At 37.8% G+C, this 18,900-nt stretch overlaps 2 protein-coding genes across 3 annotated transcripts in view; one reads left to right on the top strand and one right to left on the bottom strand.

Annotated features, from left to right (window-relative positions):
• Positions 1 to 18,900, bottom strand: part of LOC122079801 (nucleolin-like) — a 31,453-nt gene that overhangs the window by 4,847 nt on the left and 7,706 nt on the right. The window contains exons 5-11 of one of the 2 annotated variants that reach the window (XM_042646527.1): positions 18,239 to 18,457; positions 17,805 to 18,165; positions 17,493 to 17,695; positions 17,341 to 17,411; positions 17,205 to 17,254; positions 15,342 to 15,406; positions 14,078 to 14,496 (exon numbers count right to left, since the gene is read on the bottom strand). In XM_042646527.1, the coding sequence (XP_042502461.1) occupies positions 14,425 to 14,496; positions 15,342 to 15,406; positions 17,205 to 17,254; positions 17,341 to 17,411; positions 17,493 to 17,695; positions 17,805 to 18,165; positions 18,239 to 18,457 (1,041 nt within the window). In that variant the 3' untranslated portion in view covers positions 14,078 to 14,424. Of the gene's footprint in view, positions 1 to 14,077; positions 14,497 to 15,341; positions 15,407 to 17,204; positions 17,255 to 17,340; positions 17,412 to 17,492; positions 17,696 to 17,804; positions 18,166 to 18,238; positions 18,458 to 18,900 lie in introns of those variants that run through there. The other variant, XM_042646528.1, reaches the window with a different exon arrangement.
• On the top strand, positions 6,263 to 11,163 carry LOC122079802 (very-long-chain aldehyde decarbonylase GL1-5-like). The gene is made up of 10 exons (XM_042646529.1): positions 6,263 to 6,401; positions 6,700 to 6,923; positions 6,991 to 7,223; positions 7,313 to 7,532; positions 8,689 to 9,064; positions 9,150 to 9,257; positions 9,891 to 10,091; positions 10,168 to 10,266; positions 10,359 to 10,538; positions 10,810 to 11,163. Exons 1-10 carry the CDS (start codon positions 6,342 to 6,344, stop codon positions 10,984 to 10,986), a joined length of 1,878 nt encoding a protein of 625 aa, XP_042502463.1. The 5' UTR covers positions 6,263 to 6,341; the 3' UTR covers positions 10,987 to 11,163.

The raw sequence follows: 18,900 nt of genomic DNA on the forward strand, positions 1-18,900 counted from the left end.
TTTTTTTTTTTTTTTTTTTCATTGGTAGAATTAGATATCTCATTTAGCAGTGGGATTTTTGGTATTAATGCTATATTTCTTGTTATTATTTACCAACTCTAAAGTAATTATTTTATTAAAATTGGAAAACGAAAAACCGTCCCTTCTCATCCCTATCAGCTCCTGCACCACCTGCCCCTCTCTCACGCTACCCTCACCCCGACACCACCATAACCCCTCCCCCTCCCCCTCCCCCTCCCCCTGGGGTCCACAAAGGAGGATATGTAGGCAATTTAGTACAACTATTGCTGAGTTCGATCACCCCAATCAATTTCAAATCACACATCTTTTGCAAATAAAAAAAATTCTTATCAAGCTTGAATTACATCTGATCCGATTCGTGATTGTTTGAGATACATAGGCAACTTGACAAAAAAAAAATAGTCATATTCAGTTCCACAAAAGCAGTAGCTGTTGAGACAGTATAATTTAGGGTAATTTACAACGCCACCCCTTGGAGAATGCCAATATTAGAGGGACACCCCCTCTCTTTCACCAAATTAGACTCGGACCCCCTACCGTCAGTCAACGTTATATGATGCTTTGAAATGACGTTTTTGCCCTTATGAGTAAAAACTAATAAATTAGACATTTTTCTGCCGTAGTCGCTGGAGGGGGTTCGCTGCCGTAGTTGCCGTCGTCGCCGTCGTCGAAAGAGTGTTCGCAGTCGCCGATCTGCAAGCCTACCCGTTCTTCTTCTCAACTCATTGAGGCTGACTTGGGAATAGAACCATTAAGGGCAATTTTGGTACTCCATTATTTTGAAGGGCAAAATGGACTTTAGAAAAAATATTAACTGCTGATGTCAGCATTCTTGGTATATTATGTAACGTTGACTGACGGTAGGGGGTCTAAGTCCAATTTGGTGAAAGAGAGGGGGTGTCCCTCTAATATTGGCATTCTCCAGGGGGTGGCGTTGTAAATTACCCTATAATTTATGTTTGCAAGATTAAGAAAATTAAAAGAGCTGATGAAATCTGGATCGACGTCATGAGACGATTGAGATATATCCACCAATCTTCTTTGACCTTTCCATCCACCATGTCTTGCTTACCCTTCCTTAGCGCCTTGAACCATGGGCAGGGAACCATGGGCAGAGCTTGAGTCCTTAATGCCAATCTGGCCCACAGGCTAAAAGTTTCAACGCAAGCCCTGGAAATTTTGGCATCTAAGTTTTGGGCTTAGTTCTTTTGGGCCCAAGTAGTACCCATAATTCCAAATGCTGGACTAGCCAATTTTTTTCCCCTATGGAGTGGTTTAGGTCCAAGCAACACGTGGATTTACACCATTTGAACTGGGTTTGGATCACGGAATCTGATCCATTTCCAAGTTTCGATCAGATTTGGTTACAGCAGCTTTGTTCTTACTAAAATGTGATCCTAGAAAACTTGAGGCCTATGTATTGGTAGTATAATAGCTAAGATGAAGCATAATTGTGTAGACCCCGGCCCACACGTCTCCAAATCATATCTAGGATCGATTGGATCTTAAATTAAATATGGATCCACTAGTGTTGAATTGAGAAAGACCCAGATTTTCTAGTGGCAATTCAGATCTGGACTTAGAACTGTGGATATCCAAACCCATTTTATGCCTCTTGGTGTGGTTACTGGGGCTTGTTCAACCAGTTTATTTTGATGTATGCTAGATGTTGAATATAAAAGAGAGGGTTCTTTACTTTTCTTATGCATTGCTGTGTATATACATGATCGTGCCTTCAATCGTTCGATGGGGGAGAGACATTAATGTGTATTAACACTTCTACTTTCTCTCCCGAACCTCATCAAATGGTTGTAAGGAATAGCCATGCATATAAATTGATTCTAGTTAATAAAGAGGTGTTTTGTCATTTCGTTGGAAGCTTTTGTCTTCACCCAAAATAATACTTTAAATAAGACAAAAGATTTTGTCGATGACCATGTATGTATATTGTAGTACTTTCAACCACTGGATTGGAGTAGAGGCACTAGTGTTATTATACATCTGCTCCCACCTCATCCACTAGTCTGAACTCAAGACATCTTATTCGAATATTTATGAATAAAAATAAATACAAGTGTTTTGTATCTAAGAGCGATCCTATACCTAGTTACAGGGGTGCAGGCCCTAGCGAGAAAAATGGGGGGAGGCAAGTGGTGGATTGTAGAGTTGGGGTTGAGGAAGTTGCAGAGGTTGAAGATGGAGTGGGGCAGACTAGTAAAGAGATGGGGACATTGGAGATTGCAAGGGGAGATGAGAGTGATGATGTGTTCTTTTACATTGTGTCACTTTGTATCTTTGTCATCAACTTATTTCGGAGGACACCCAATACTTAATCGAAAAAGACAATTTTATCCAATAAAATAAAACCAATGTCTATCTCACCAAAAATTTTGGTCATTGCATGTGAAGAATCTAGTGTCATCGATGCATCTATCAAAACAAGTTTTTAAAATCTTTTTACCAAATATAAAATATAAAAAATTTAAAACCTAAAATCGGTCATAGATTAGTTAAGGTCGATATCGATTTGGATTGACATAGATTGAAATAAATCAGGTAAATTTATATTTTTTAATAAAAATCAATTATTTTATTTCTTAAAGCTAGTATCTATCTGATCCAAACCGATCCAACTTTAGAACTATGGTCATAATTGAAGGATTAGAAACTTTTTTCCTTTTAGGAAGGGGATTGGAACTTTATTGGCTAACCATATGCTTACAAAATGTTGACAAAACCTATTAGTGTTTTCCTTGGACAAGATTTTCATACAAAAAGGCTACATTTTTTACTTTTGGATGGCCATCTTAATAAACTTCAACACCACTTGTTAACAAGTTAGCTCTCGATTGGAGAGCTATCTAATTTGAAGTAGCAATTGTTTACTCACTGAATGTTTGACTTACAACCATTGCCTAGCATAGTTGGTAATTAATGACACAACTTGTTCAAAACAGTTGTCGATTGACATGTATCATGTTTGACACATCACTTCTCTAGTCTTCATCCAACGGCAGAGAGTGCATTCTTGGTGCTATAAGTCTTTCAATACATGCTGGACATGCTAGAGAGGATTCAGATCCCCAAGTAATAGTAGGCCTATGGGCTCTAGATAGAAATGAACTGGAAAAAAGAAAAAAATAATAAAAAATTAAAATTAAAATTAATGACTTGGCATTCTCAGAGCCCCTACATGGATCCCACTCCCATCAAACTCAATAATAAAATTGTATTCTCAAATGGGCCAAGTGGCAATTAAGTGACGGATGTCAAATGTAAGAATATCCTTGAACCCCTAACCTTTGAACCATACTCTTGGAACAGTGTGTCACTAGGCCTGTTATAAGCGAACTCCAGATCCTCTGTGGCGTGCCAGCCCCCAATCAACATCTTAAGATTGGAAGAGCCTTGGGTTGCAAGCCATTTCTTCTCAATCGTTAGATGCTCACTGAGGGAGTTAGGACACTACAGACGATCTAGATATATTATAAACATTCCCATTCATATTAGACATGATATTACAAAAAAAGAAAAAAAAAAACAATTCATATTACACATGGAAATATCTACTCTCGACAGTTGAGTTCTTCATACATTAATATCATGGGCTTAATTAACCTGAAACGTACCACATCCACATTAGTAAAGGATAATGTGATGGGACTTAAATATTAAAAAATTTGACTTTAAATGCTATTATTGGATCAAAGTATATCAACTGATAATTGAGAGTATGTGGAATAAATCTATTAAATGATATGTCATCTTTCCTATGTTGCCTCTGGCTGGTCCCCTCCCCCTCCCCTAGTGACCACCATCCTGTTCTCAAAAAATAAGACAATTGGACAATGACTACCATCTCTACCTCCGTGCCACAATGTAAGTCAATCAAAACTCTTGGCCACCTCACTTACTCACTCCTCAACCACCGCAAGGAGGAAACTAAAACCAACCGCTACCGTTATAGTTGGCTGATTTGGAGGCTCATTGGACCCAGGTATGGATATGACCCAAGAATTCCCAACATCCATCCCTCTTTTATCAGTTTCTTAACTAGTAATCAATTTATGTGACTTTTGGGATAGGATTCCTTATTATGATCATGATCATTTGGAAGATAGATATATGTCGAATTCGCTGTCTTTATCTCAACTATTTATTCTCTGCAATATTTATGATTTTTTTTCCAACCACCATAAATATCTTACAAACTATATAGTTGAGATGATAAAGAAGTACACATCAGAAGAATGTAATGGAATCACGCACATTGCCAACTTATTAGCCTTTAGAAATAGAAATTTTACACCTCATACACCTAAGACCGAGTCATTTCACCTACTAGTCAAACTTTAATGATAGAAACTTTACATTTAGCTAGTTGTTTGTATGTGTACAAGATATGAATTATAGAATTGGTTGCCAGTCTAGTTTGCTAGCCTTTGACATGGTTCCTTCCCATTGTCACCCCTTGATGTAGTGAGTATAGAATATAAATAAAGAAAGTTCCTAAATAAAGCGGTCCAAACCGCTAGATTTGGCTCAGACTATTCTAATAGTCTTGTTAAATCACATAAAATTTCTTTTGTTATTAATTGTTTGCTTGATTTCTTCTTTGTAATTGTATTTTCATTCACATAAGCGTTCGCACTAGTTCATAGACGGAGAAGAACCGCGCTCTGTTCAGGATTTAACGGTCGGTCGGTCGGTCGGTCTCAATTCCAACTCCAAATAAAGTGATCCCAATGTCTTCTTTTTTCATGTTAATTGGGTCGCTTAGGTAAGTTGTTAAAGTCATTCCCATAACTAAAGAAAAATTGAATCAACGTTCTCTGTAAATTCACCATAGAAAAGTTGAATTGATTCGGAGGGCACCTAGCTACCACCTAACCAAAATTTGATTCAATAAACAAAAAACTTCGATATGTATTAGAACTTTAAAAATTTGAAGAAAAAAGTGTATGTGTAAAATAAGGAGATGTAACAAAATGAAATCAAAGAAGAAGGAAGCATACACCCAAGGATTACATATTCTTAATTCAGCAATGGGGGTATTGGTGTTGGGATCCGTCTTGGTCGACATTGATCAGATATCGATCACGTCATATTGATCTGAATCGGACATATTTATTTTTAGTTTTCAGTTAAAATATGATTTTTTTTTTACATTTTTACCCTTGAACTACATTGATCCATCGATATGGGATCACTTCCCCCCCTAAGGTCACAAATACCCTACTAGGTTATGGTATTTTTCAAAATACCCTTTTAGATTCTATTTCTTTGGCTACCACAAGGGTTGCAGTCAAATTTCATCCGCAATTGTCTCCTCATTGAATGTCCATGAGGTTGCAATTTCATAACAATTAATAGATTCCAATTCCCAACTCCCATCAAACTCAGTAATAAAGATGCATTCTCAAATGTACCAAGTGGCAATTAAGTGAAGGATACCAAATGTAGCTATCTTAGGAGTTCGGACATTGTAACCTTTAGCGGTTGGAAGTTGGACCCCTTTAATGGTGGAGCCTTAATCTCTGAAGAATGTAAAACCCATTTATTTTACAAGTGGACAAAAGAAAAACCATTCTTCACAGTTTTTAATTTTTCGGTGAACCCAATATATATATATATATATATATATATTTTTTTTATTATTATTATTATTATTATTATTAGAAGGAAAAAGAGATATACAGAAAGAAGAAAAAAATTGAAGATAAATCAAAATAGGTCTCAGAGAGTATTTTAGAAAATTTTAAAACTTAATTAGAATGATATTTGTAAACCCAAAAAGAAGTGAATTATTTTATTTTTTTTGACTACTTTCGCTCTTAGTTTTTTGGCTTCCATATCTATACAAATTGATCGAATTCATTCTATTTTCTTGTATTGATTTCTGGTGTTAGATTTCTAGTAAGGGTGAGGGTTTCTTGTTTAGCTTCAGGGCTGGGGTAAGGCATGTTATGTCTTTCCATTTTTATATTTTTTAAATTATTTAATTTTAAATAGTATTTTAAGGTTTACCTTGGGTCTGAGATAAATAAATAAAAAAATATATAGAATTATAATAATAATAATAATTGTGAGAAAAATAAATCTTGAATGATGTGTCATGATTCTATAGTTGATGAATTAATCCTTGCATGACACGTCATCCCTACAGTGTACACGTACACCTTTTATCGGTGTCCATGGGATTTAAATCAAGGAGAGTGAATTGGGCACTCAACTTAGGCGTTTCTATTGTTATAAATAGCCTTAGGAGAAGAGGTATCAGCACATATCTTGTATTGCAAGGTTAAGCCTAGGACTCAAGGATGGCATCGAAACCAGGTCTCCTTACCGACTGGCCATGGCAAAAGCTTGGAAACTTGAAGGTACTACTACAACACCCTTTTCATTACCATGTACATTCTTTCGGGTACGATGTCTTATATTTTGTTGCGGTGACAAAAGGTCTTGCGGCCATGACATCAAATCACATAAATCTCTATGTGCAATTATTCTTGAGATTTCTATTTATTTTCTGCATCGTTTTAGGGTTTTGTTTCTCCAGATTCCACATTTAACTTACAACAAATGAAATTAGTTTGTTTGATCATTTTCTTTTTTCTTTTTTCTATTTTTCTTCTGTTCTTCTAATGAGACTGGCGGCTTGTTTTGTTTGAAATGAAGTACTTGGTTTTGGCGCCCTGGGTGGTACACAGTGTGTATTCATTTGTGACCAAAGATGAGACAGAGAGGGACATAACAAACTTGCTCATCTTCCCATTCTTGCTGTGGAGATTGCTTCATAACCAACTATGGATAAGCTTGGCTCGTTACCACACTGCCAAAAGCAAGCACAGGATTGTGGACAAGAGCATCGAATTTGAACAAGTAGATAGAGAAAGAAACTGGTACTGACTCATTAACTCTCTCTCTCTCTCTCTCTCTCTCTCTGGTTCTCATATTCTTGAGTTGCAGGGATGATCAGATCATTCTGAATGGCCTTCTATACTACATTGGATTTATGTATCTTCCCGGGACTTCAAGAATGCCAATCTGGAGGTGGAAAGGTCTGGTTCTTACAACTCTTCTCCATATGGGTCCAGTGGAATTCCTCTATTATTGGTTTCACAGAGCTTTGCACCATCATTTCCTTTATTCTCGTTACCATTCACACCACCATTCATCCATTGTTACTGAACCCATCACAGGTAACCACTTACAGTTTCTTAATTCTCTCATTACATATATATCTACTTGGAATGGGTTTAATCTTTGTTGTTCATTTTGGTGGTGGCAGCCGTTATTCATCCATTTGCAGAGCATATTGGTTATTTTCTACTGTTCTCAATCCCGGTTCTGAGCATGTTATTTACTAGAACTGCTTCTGTGGTAGTGTTTGTTGGGTATGTAACTTACATCGATTTCATGAACTGCATGGGTCATTGCAACTTTGAGCTGGTTCCAAAGTGGGTGTTCAACATCTTCCCTTTTCTCAAGTACCTTATGTATACTCCATCGTAAGTTTTCAAACATTCTACCTCCTACCTCCTACCTTATTTGGGTTTCAAAGCTATTGCTTATTAGTGACCATAGTATTTTAATCAAGTCCGTTATTTCACTAGAAACTGGATTTTGAATTTTGAGAAACCCAACTTATACTGTCATTTAAATGGTTTGGAGGGATATTTATAGGAACAAAATGGACAGATGTCGGCACCTTATAGGTGAATTGAACGTGTGTAGAGGATCTGAACTCTTGGCAAGGCAATGTGAATTGAAATGTGCAGATCCTCTCGGGTGTGCCCATGCCCAGTGTGCATTGGATCGTTGGGAGGCGCTTGGGATGTATGCTCCGATGCAGCCAATTTTCCGATATACATTGGGACTGATGCACTAGAGAAGATCTGGATCTCATGAGTGGTGTGAGATGGAATCAGGGAATGAGGGTTCGATCAGTTTTCGTGACTTGACATGTTATTTATTTATTTATTTATTTATTTACTTACTTACTTACTTATGGAGTGTTCTTTAAACAATTTTAATGACATCATCCATGAAAAGGCATTTATAAAAAAAAAAAAAAAGGATATTTCAGTCACTAATTAATGATACGTGAAAACTTGAATCCTAATCAGGGTGTTACAAACTAAAAAGATGCCAAATCTCACAATCGCAGGCCTTGGAAAGATATTGGCTGGGCATATTAGTGGGAAAGCCAAAAGTGTGTGTGAGAGAGAGAGAGAGGTATTCACCACAAGTGATTGAATTTATTATCTTCATTAATAATATGATATATATTTATTATGGGAGTTTAAAATTGAAGTCGTGATTTTTTTTTCACCAACCTTAATTACAAAAAGATTTTTTTATTTTATAAAATCATTATTTTTCAAAAGTCCATGACAATTTATGTAGTAAATAAAGCACAATAGTAGCTATTCTATAATAACGTGGTTTGGCACCTTGATAAACATAACCCAACAATAAAGTCCGCTATACCTGCCCCTGAAGTATATGCTTCAACATGAATCAAATAAGGGTAGATTGATACAATAGAAACCCATGATAAAATACCCGCTCGTGATCCATTAAATAAAATACATTACATAATCCGTTTTAGATAGAGATAAGTTTTTTTAATGTTTCATAAAATTAATGTATCAATATATACAGGTTTCATTCTCTTCATCATACACAATTTCGAACCAACTACTCCCTCTTCATGCCTTTCTATGATTACATATATGGAACCATGGACAAGTCCACAGACAAATTGTATGAAGATTCACTCAAGGGAAGGAAAGAGACACCAGATGTAGTACACCTGATGCACCCAACAACACTACAGTCTTTCTACCATCTACCACCAGCAATTGCCTCCCTCGCATCTGAGCCTTACAGCTCTAGATGGTACCTGTCAATGTTTTGGCCAATTCCATATGAGTTCATGTTGTTGACATGGATATTTGGCTCTACCTTTACTGTGGAGAGGAATGTATTTGATAAACTCAAGATGCAAACATGGGCAATCCCAAGATTTAGTTTCCATGTAAGAAACTGTAGCTTTTCTCCTTTTCCTTGTCCCCTTTATGTTGCTTTTGTTCTCCAATGACTCTTTGATCTTTGCATTGCAGTATTCATCACCAAGCCAAAAGGATGCCATCAACAGTGTGATTGAAAGAGCTGTTTTGGAGGCCGAGAATGAAGGTGTTAAAGTGTTGAGCTTAGGCCTTCTTAATCAGGCAAGCTCTTACTTCATATATTATATAGTTCATTTTTTTTTTTTTAACGACGGTATCCAGGCCTTTGGTCGAGTCATATCGGGGTTGAATGAGAACTATTCAACTTTCATTGAAAACAATGAAGAACACTAAACATCCCATGTAAGTGGCCCCAAGGAGGTAAGAGGAGTCGAACTCAGAACCACACGCTTCTTAAGGCGAAGGTCCCTTGCCAACTCAGTTACCGCCTTGGGATTATTCATATATTATAGAGACTCAAGTTTGTAATAGGCAAAAACATTTTAGAAGATCAAATCACCCCTAAAAAATCTTTGAGGGTGTAAATTTGACCTTGTCGGCTTGAATCCGACCTAACCAGTCCCTAAGCATGAACATGGTTTGGGCTGAGATACTTTGGCCCAGAGAGCAAGTTATGGCTGGACATTTCTGCCCCGAACTAGGGCTGGGTTGTGCTCAGTCTGAGGCCATAAACTACTTTTAGGGCCAGAGTATCTCAGCCCAAACCATGTTCCTGCTCAGGGCGGGCTAGGACAGATTCAAGTCGAAAGGCTAAAACTTGCATCCCTAGATGATTTGTGGATGGGCATGATCAAATGAGGCCATAACACCAAACAAATGCATGGTGATTAACAGGGAGAGCAATTTAATGGAAATGGTGAAATTTATGTCCAAAAGCACCCAAATCTTAAGATCAGAATCGTAGATGGAAGCAGCTTAGCTGTTGCCGTGGTGCTCCACAGCATTCCCAAAGGAACAAAAGAAGTGCTTCTCAGAGGAAACATCTCAAAGGTTGTTTGTGCTATTGCCAAGAATTTATGTCAAAGAGGAATTCAGGTACGTTTAGGCATGTTTTACTTTGTGAATCCTGCACAAGCCTCTCTTCTCTCACAATGCTTAAGCTTGGAAACAGGTAGTTGTGGTTGGCAAAGATAATTTTGATAAGCTTATGTTACGAATCCCCACAGAGTTGTGGACTAATTTGCTCCTCTCTACTAGTTACACCCAGAAGGTAAAACAAGCATCTCTCTCTCTCTCTCTCTCTCTCTCTCTCTCTCTCTCTCTCTCTCTCTCTCTCTCTCTCTCTAATATTAATGTACATAGGTGTGGTTGGTGGGAGATGGAGAGCTGAGCGAGAAAGAACAAGCAGGAGCAGCGGAAGGGACCCATTTCATTCCATGGTCACAGTTTCCTCCAAAGAAGAAGGTGCGCAAGGATTGTATTTACTACAGTACCCCAGCCATGACCATCCCTAAGGCTCTCCAAAATGTATACTCCTGTGAGGTAACTAAATTCTACCTTTTAGGTGCTCAGTTCGCTACATAATTAAGATTTCTCTTTCTCTATTATATGTAGCCTAGTGCAAAAAATCCCTTGTCCCATCACCACTAGAGTCCGTTGGTTATAGATATAAGTCGGCAAACCCCACTATTGCTGTTTGGTCCTATGAAAAATTACTTGTTTATAAAGGCTTTGACCTGAGGGCTATGATTACTACCGTGGAGCACCCCACTGATTCTAACTATTGTTTGCATATGTGCATAAACTGGAACAGAATTGGCTGCCGAGGCGAGTGATGAGTGCATGGCGTGTGGCTGGAATAGTGCATGCCCTTGAAGGCTGGGACGCACACGAGTGTGGAGACACCATGTTTGATATGGAGAAAATCTGGCTTGCCAGCCTTCGCCATGGATTCCTTCCCGTGCAGGGTCAGGGTCACCCATTGATCTGAAACTTATGAATCAATAGAGAGAGCACACGAATAAAGCTAACTGAAAAAACTTGATTCATACCATAATGTATCAAGTTTTCACGCTTGCAAAATCCCTCGCTCTCTTTTCTATTATTCCAATGTTCGTTGCTATGTACTTCATTATACTAATGTCTCTAATTTATTACGTTAATAATACTCTCTCTCTCTCTCTCTCTCTCTCTCTCTCTTAATTTGGTACCAATACCTAATATTGATGACTCTGAATTAGGTACTCGTACGAGAATTATTCTTGTACACAATTGTTTTTTAGTGCGATAAAATGATTTTTTTTCTTTTTTTTTTCTTTTTTTTTTTTGTATAATACGATATATATAGTATCAATATTTTAAAATAAAAAAATCGTTCATTATGTATCAAACTGTACTAAATTATTGAAATTGAACCGAATATGAAAACCAAAATGAATACCATATCATATTATCGACTATATACATAAAAGGGGAAAAAAAAAGGCACAAATACTAGATCGACTAAAAACTGGTTGGTTCGGGGCTTGATCCAAATTTAGGTTTACAAAAAAGTCACAAACCCTCCTTGGTTCAGGCCTAGCATGGGATTTCTTTGGTGGGCTTACATATATTCTAACATAGGTTACCAATTGGGCATAGATACCTAATTGTGCCTTCAAGCCCAAGGTGGAATTTCCTTAGTAGATTTATATTTTCAAACGTAGGTTCCCACTTGGACCCTAAATTGGACCCTAAATTATTGGTCATTAATTTTTTTGGCTGAGCCTGGAATATTATTTTGATTGGATTTCATTTTATTTTTTAATTTGGACTACTGGAGGTATAGTTGATATTCTTTTTCTCTTTCTACTTTGTTTTCTGCAATGTCCTTTGTCCCAATGTCGGATATTTTGGCATTGAATGTATGTCGATCAAATTCAATTTAATTAAATGAAATTGGTTACTTATAATATTGTATTATTTCTTTGTTATAATTGTACTATTATATACAACTACCCTCAAGTACTATTTATATGTTCACAACTATTGAAAAAAAAAACACTTTGTTCAAGGGTTCCACATTGTATATTCCTCAATAGGGATCAGCGTAGAAATCTAAATGTGGATACTTATATATGTTAAACATTGTTCCATAGAAATTCTTAAATGGTTCATCACCAGTAATTTTTGGCAATAGAAATTTCTAGTAATTTCTTTTTCTTGCACCTAAGATGCACTTTTTGTACGTTTATGATGTGTCAATGGTTGAAGTTAGATGAAATTAATATTTTAATCTTGAATTATGAGTAAAACTTTCGTTGGTTGATGTTTACTTTTAATGCAAGAATGTTCTCTCTCCTCCTCCTCATATAAAAGATAATATTACCTTATTGTACCTTATTGATATGTTTTATAATGCCACTTGCTTAGGAAACCATCTTCCATGAATTTAATATGTGACCTTATAGTTGCATGGAAAGGCAATAATAGCGGTTGTTCAAGGCTTTGTTGTCGGCACGGTTTGTAGTCTCGGTTCTTGCATCATGATTAGTTTCGATCAATATCGATAGAGATCTCCTGGATCAAGTTGGATCGGACAGATTTACCCCTATTTAAAATATATATATATATATATATATATAAGATCGATAAAAAAAATTGAATTAATATATTCAGAAAAAAGGATAGATTTTTCTTGTCAACAGCCATCTTAGTAGCTAGACTTCTTCAATACCAACTCCAGTACCAAGTTAGAAAGGGATGCCTACCGGTATTTAATGACTTCTTCAACAGAACTCTTTACGACCAACGTAGAAAGGGATAGCTACCGGACCACCTCTCCCTCTCTCTCTCTCTCTCTCTCTCTCTCAATTCCTTTCATTCATAGGATCTTAAGACATCAAATCTGAGGTAGAAGAAAACCTGATACTGGAGTTCCAGGTAATATGCATGATTTAATGCTATAGAAAGTGGGATGGGTCATCCAAGGTCCAAGTAATTAAAGTTTGTCATACACACCCTCTAGTGAACCCTGTGAGCGATATAAGACGAACAAATACCTCAGTTGTTGAAAGTGGTAGTTAGCATAAGCATCTTTGTCAAAATTAGATTACACAGTTTAGACAAACTTGGATGCCAAGGAATAGTGAAAGGGCATTTCTAACCTTCAATATGAAGAGTAATAATAACCTTAGATTTGAAAGAAAAAAAATATCTCTTTCGAACTTTGTTTGCCTCATGTTGTGCAAAGACAAAGCAAGAAGGGGGAGCTAAAATGCTATAGGAGAGAGATGTCATATACAAAATTTGGGAAAATTACAAGATTAATAAAAAAAATTGATTTTAGTTTTACCAAATTATTCATCCAAAATCTTTTGTTTAACTAAATTACCGAAAATAAAGATCGAGTAAAATGTTCCTCCGTCACCAACATACTTTTTTAGGGAAAAAGATTCCCATCAAGCTGTTTGAGATGCACCCAGACACAGATTTGAGAATTGACCACCCCATCCTCGTGAAAACACCTCAACCTTGTTGATTACCTTGTGTGCATTCTCATTGACCCTGCCCACATGTGCAGAGCCACACAGCTTTTTTTTCCCCACGGTGACTTCGACGACCATAACAGTTCCTCCTACAAGCCGCCTTGCATTCTTGAAAACTTATGCTCTCGTCCACGAACACCAGGGAGGTAGGGGTACCTTCATGTCCTGCAACGTTAGGAACCCATCATCTCCCTTACTGACACTTAAAAACATAGTTTTCCGAACGCACCCACCAGACCCATCTCTCATCTACCAGTTCTGAGGATCCATGGGCATGAAGCCATGGACCCCGTCAGGCAACTCGCAGACCAGCAACGCATTTCCAGATAGACTCACCATCATCCTCGGACTCCATAGAATCTCTCTATGCAAAATCCAACCAAAAAGGAACATGCTTGATAAAGAGCTCAACCCCCATTCTTCCTCCCGTCAAAACTTTCTTCATTTAATTATGACCCAGCCATAGTGTGTTGAATTGAGGACGGTATTCAACAGCAGGGGCTGAAGTCACTGGAGATGAGGAGAAGGGCCAAAATGTCAACAAAAACCAAAACAAAACAAAACATTGGGTGGGCAATTCCATAAATTGAAACCCGTTTCGAGTAATCATAAATTTTCCTAAAATTTTAAAAATAATCAAGATTTAACCATTACAGGAATTTTTTTGCTGCAGCAATTTTCACCCCTGCAATTAAAAACACTGTACACCTACCAATTTCCTATAATAGAACCAAGAAAGAAGAACAAAGTTGATCTTCCGAGAATATATTAAGAAAATTGGCATGAGCCATCAACTAACTCTCTTTTCCTTCAAAGGCATAATACCCAACACCTTGAACAGATCCTCTAGAAGACAATGCAGAGTTACAGTAACACTACATCACTGGTAGATCTTTGCTCTTTCAGTAGTAAGCTCGCCGAGGTGGATACACAGCACTGCTAGGGTACACATAACCGCCACCAACACCACTGCCCTGTTTGTTAATTTGTTTTGGGGGGGGTGGGGGGGAACATAAGAATGCAGAAAGCCAATAAATAACAATTACATTAACCAACCCAATGCTTTGTGAAACACCCCCCCCCCTGAAAGATCTAGTACAATGCATTGAGAGATTCATGTAGACAACCCAAATTAGTTGGGAGTTGGGACAAGGCCTACTAGAATATGTGTTGGAGTCAACTGAAAATTATGAATTAGTCAAGAGGGATTCAATATTTTCCAGGATCCAGACAACATGAGCAAGTTAAATGTCACACATCACGAGACATTTTCTTTTCTAGATCCCACAAGTAATCAGCAACACTGACCAAGAAGGTCGGCTAGAAGATTTTTATTCTTCATTTTAAACCTCAGTGAGATCAGATGAAAAAGGTCCTCCATGGGTCCAGGCTCCCACTAAACTCACCACATGGTGACTAAAACATTTATCACTCATTTTCACATTAGACCTCAAGTACGTCAAGTCTAGAACCAATCTTATCCAAATAATTATATTCTAAGTTAATTCTGGTACCCATCACCAACATGAGTGGCACTTCTTCACTAGTTTAACTGAAACTTCGGATTCACCCATCTCAGCAGTCACCACCAATACATGAGTCCATGAAAAGTCACCCAAAAAAAAAAATTGTAATTTTAAATTCAGAGGCACTACTGTAGTATTACTGAAACATTGGACTCGCTCTTGAGCCACATGTCATGCTTGCTGAAACTAAAACTTAGCTAATTACATCAAGATAGATTCATTATCACATGGACCATCATGTATGAGAGTGGGTGTGTGTGTGTGTGTAGAGAGAGAAAGAGAGAGAGAGAGACCTCATATCCAGCATAGCTTGAATAATCACGACCATAAGAAGGTGGGATTACAGATCTTGTGGCAACTGCACAAAAGTAGTAAAGCTTATCACAAAATGGCATGACCAAATTAACCAAGAGTGGTTAGCATCAGGAAACTTACCCCAGGACTTTCTGAATTTAGGTTACATTTGGTTGTCAGAAATGAAGAGTTGTCTAACAGAGACCACAAGAAAAAGTAATGGCTATGATTATCTCTCCAATAGGAAATTCATCTCTTTTTTTAATAGCCTGCTTTTTCCAATAATTTCCATTGGAGAATGCCTCAGTTCATCAACAAAAAAAAATGCTGAGAAATGATCGGCAAGTGAAATAAGTTATTGGTCATCATCCAAACAAGCATAATAAATTGAGGGAGTTCTCTGAGCAAGCAGCATAGAGGAGCATACTAATGAGCTGCCACAAGGATATATGTGGTTCGGCAATGTGCCTATGTCCACGGAGAGATGAGAGCAGTTTCTTTGGCAATAGAGAAAAGGGTTACCAGCTCTCTTCCTCATGCCTCTTTGTGATTACAAAGAATTCCCAGTAACCCTAATAACCACCATCACTACCTATTTATAGGGAAAACAAAGAGGTGCATTTTCACGAATCACCCCCATGTGAACACTAAAAATTCCGTCAAGTGGTTTCAAGGTTTAGAAGGGTACGCTAGCACCTTCTCTCTATATCTCTCTCCTCTTTGAATAAAATGACCTTGCCACCCCCATAGGATTTTAACGGCCCATTCGGACTCAGCCCAGAACCCAGTCCACATAATACAAGAAATCAACCCTCAACACAGAATCTTTTCTTTTCCCATAAGCCAGACTGCTTGTGCACAAGAATGGAAATACCAGCTCCCACCCAGGACTCCAATACAACAACAACCATATTTTCTCCCAACTAAATGGGGTCAGCTACATGGATCCAATAAAAGCAAATAGTAATAGAAGAAGAGGCATAGAAGGTAGTAAAGAAAAATGAAAAGGTAATAGAAGCGAAAGAGAAGCAAAACACAAAGTTAGGGTAGCATCTCGGGAACATTCCCCTAAAAGGGGTCGAATACATGGGTCTTTGTCCTCCAAACAGCTCTATTTGTAGTCAAACTTGGGTTGAGCCCAAGCTTTTGCATGTCTTTTCTTACCAATTCTTCTATGGTCAGTTTAGATCTGGCCTTTCCTCTCTTAGCACCTTGTATTGGAATCTAGTCACTCCTCCTTATTGGTGCATCCATGGGTCTCCGTTGGATATGTCCATACCACCTTAAACAACTCTCGCGGAGCTTGTCCTAGATTGGTCCGACCCCCAAATTGGATCTGATACAACCATTTCTTGCTCTATCTCTTCTTGTCTTACCACACATCCCCCTCAGCATCCTCATCTCTGCTACGCCCAACTTATGTACATTACTCTTTTAAACTGCCCCGCATTCCACCCCGTAAGTCATAGGTCAGAACCCCAATAAAAGGAAGGAAAACGGGCTCCAGTTTTACAAGTAGCAAAAATAATTTAGTCAAGCTGTGTAAGCTGGTAATAATGATTAACCCCCAAAAAAGTAGGTAATAATGAATCCAAGTTCAATGGGAATTTGTGAACAGTATTGTGGAAAAACAAATTATCTTGACTCATCTGACTACCTTCCATAATTGAGTGATAATGTTGGAATGATTCATCTCCATTTTCACAAGGATTTATGGTTAATGCGTATGGAATTTCAATAGTGCGGAGTCACAATGATAAGATTTTTTATTTTTTTTTTTGAATAATTGCAATGATAAGAATGAGTCCATAAAAATGCCAAGAACCATAAAAACCCCTAAATATTGGCCTTCAAGACATTACCTCCACCAAAAGCAGCACCTCTGCTCCCTTGAAGATCATATCCAACAGGTCTGTTCATAAAGCAAATCATTAAGCACCAGTAAAAAGAGGGGACTTGAAGTGTAAAGTTGAATTGTGAAGCTTGGATGAGGCAAACCTTCTTGGCTCAAAACCATAAGGATCCCGGCTTTGTTTGCGGGCAGGTCCAAGGTATCCAGCATGAGGTTCCTGAAATTTATAATTACACATAATCAAATCAACAATCAACTCAAAACTGGATACTGAAGAGCAAAAGGAAATTGAATTTACCATATCAGAACGCTGACGCTTAGATCCAGAAGTTGCACCATATGTATGCCCCTGATACCTAGATGAAGATGCAGCATACTCCTGTGCATAAGGATTCACATAGGCAGTAGAAGCTGCACTGTAGTTTGGCCTTGGCTTCCCAGTGCGAGACTTGTTCCTTCGGCTCCCAGAACTATTGGATGGTGTTCTACCATGCACAATGCCTACAGATTTGAAGGCAAAAACATCATTATTGAATTTCTCATCAGTATATGGAAGGGTTAAAAAAATAAAAATAAAATGAATAGTTTATAGTATTAAATTGAGAAATACCACGTGCTTTCTTTGATGACTGGCCATTGTGACCAGTGTCCATGTCTCTCCTACCACGTTTCTCACCCTTATGAGGTTGTTTGTTTCTTGACTGATTTGTTCTTTCTGAGCTGGATGCTGCCCGACCACCTTGACTCCCAGCGAGATTGCCTTGAGGTTTTGATTTGCCTCCTTTAACATTTTTAGACTTGGGCAGAGTCTTCTTCCCCTTTCCTCCATCCGCCTTGGACTTTGTAGTACCTTTCGTCTTTGGTGGGCGAGTTTCTTTAGTCTTTTCATCCTCCTTAACCTTGAAACTACCTCGAGCCCCCTGCTTTGCAAGCCGTCCCTTATTCTGAGGCTTTGCTAAGTTTGCTTTGACCTAAGACAAGGAGTAACTGTTAAGATTATGCTATTTCACACGCCACATATATTTTAGGTCCACGAAATAGTACCTTGACATCACCCTCACCAATCTGGGCATTATTGATACCCTCCACACAAGCTACTGCGCTTTCTCGAGAAGTGAATGCAACAAAACAAAAGTCCTTCCTTTTTTTGACAAGATTCCGAGATAATTGAACTTTTTCTATATCACCATACTGTTTGCAGAGCTCCTTCACTTTCAATTCATCCCAAGTATCAGTCAGACCTTCAATGAATACGGTCTTAACCTGCAACAGGACAAAAGACAACAGCTGTCGCTTGGAGTTCTCTAAGAGAAATCAAACATCAAAATAAAACATCTGGAGCACTTTCCTTCAGCATAAGAGTAAATCTTGTGCGCTTCATAGAAAAATGTTGTATTTACTAGAGAAGGCTCCTCATATGTCTTCCTTGGTGATGTTGATACAAACTGCTCATGAAATAAATATACCTAATGTTGAGCCATAGGAATTGGATATTACCCATAGTGCAGAAATTTTTTTTACCAATCCAACATGCTAGAAGAAAAAATGACGTCTATCAACAATTATCAAGTGGCCAACAACTTAGTTCTATTCAGATGAGTCCGAGATCTGCATTTCAGATCATTTTATCTTTAATGGCTAAGGCCACCATGACACATTCTGGTTCTATGAGAATGTAGCGAATATAATTGGGAAGTAAACTCCTT

This window comes from Macadamia integrifolia, chromosome 5, assembly GCF_013358625.1.
Source record: "Macadamia integrifolia cultivar HAES 741 chromosome 5, SCU_Mint_v3, whole genome shotgun sequence".
Taxonomy (NCBI): domain Eukaryota; kingdom Viridiplantae; phylum Streptophyta; class Magnoliopsida; order Proteales; family Proteaceae; genus Macadamia; species Macadamia integrifolia.

Coding starts and splice junctions, on each gene's coding strand:
- LOC122079802 (XM_042646529.1), top strand. CDS start 6,342: ATGGCATCGAAACCAGGTCTCCTTACCGACTGGCCATGGCAAAAGCTT. Junction 9,258..9,890: donor GCTTAGGCCTTCTTAATCAG/GCAAGCTCTTAC, acceptor GGTGATTAACAG/GGAGAGCAATTTAATGGAAA. Junction 10,092..10,167: donor TATGTCAAAGAGGAATTCAG/GTACGTTTAGGC, acceptor GCTTGGAAACAG/GTAGTTGTGGTTGGCAAAGA.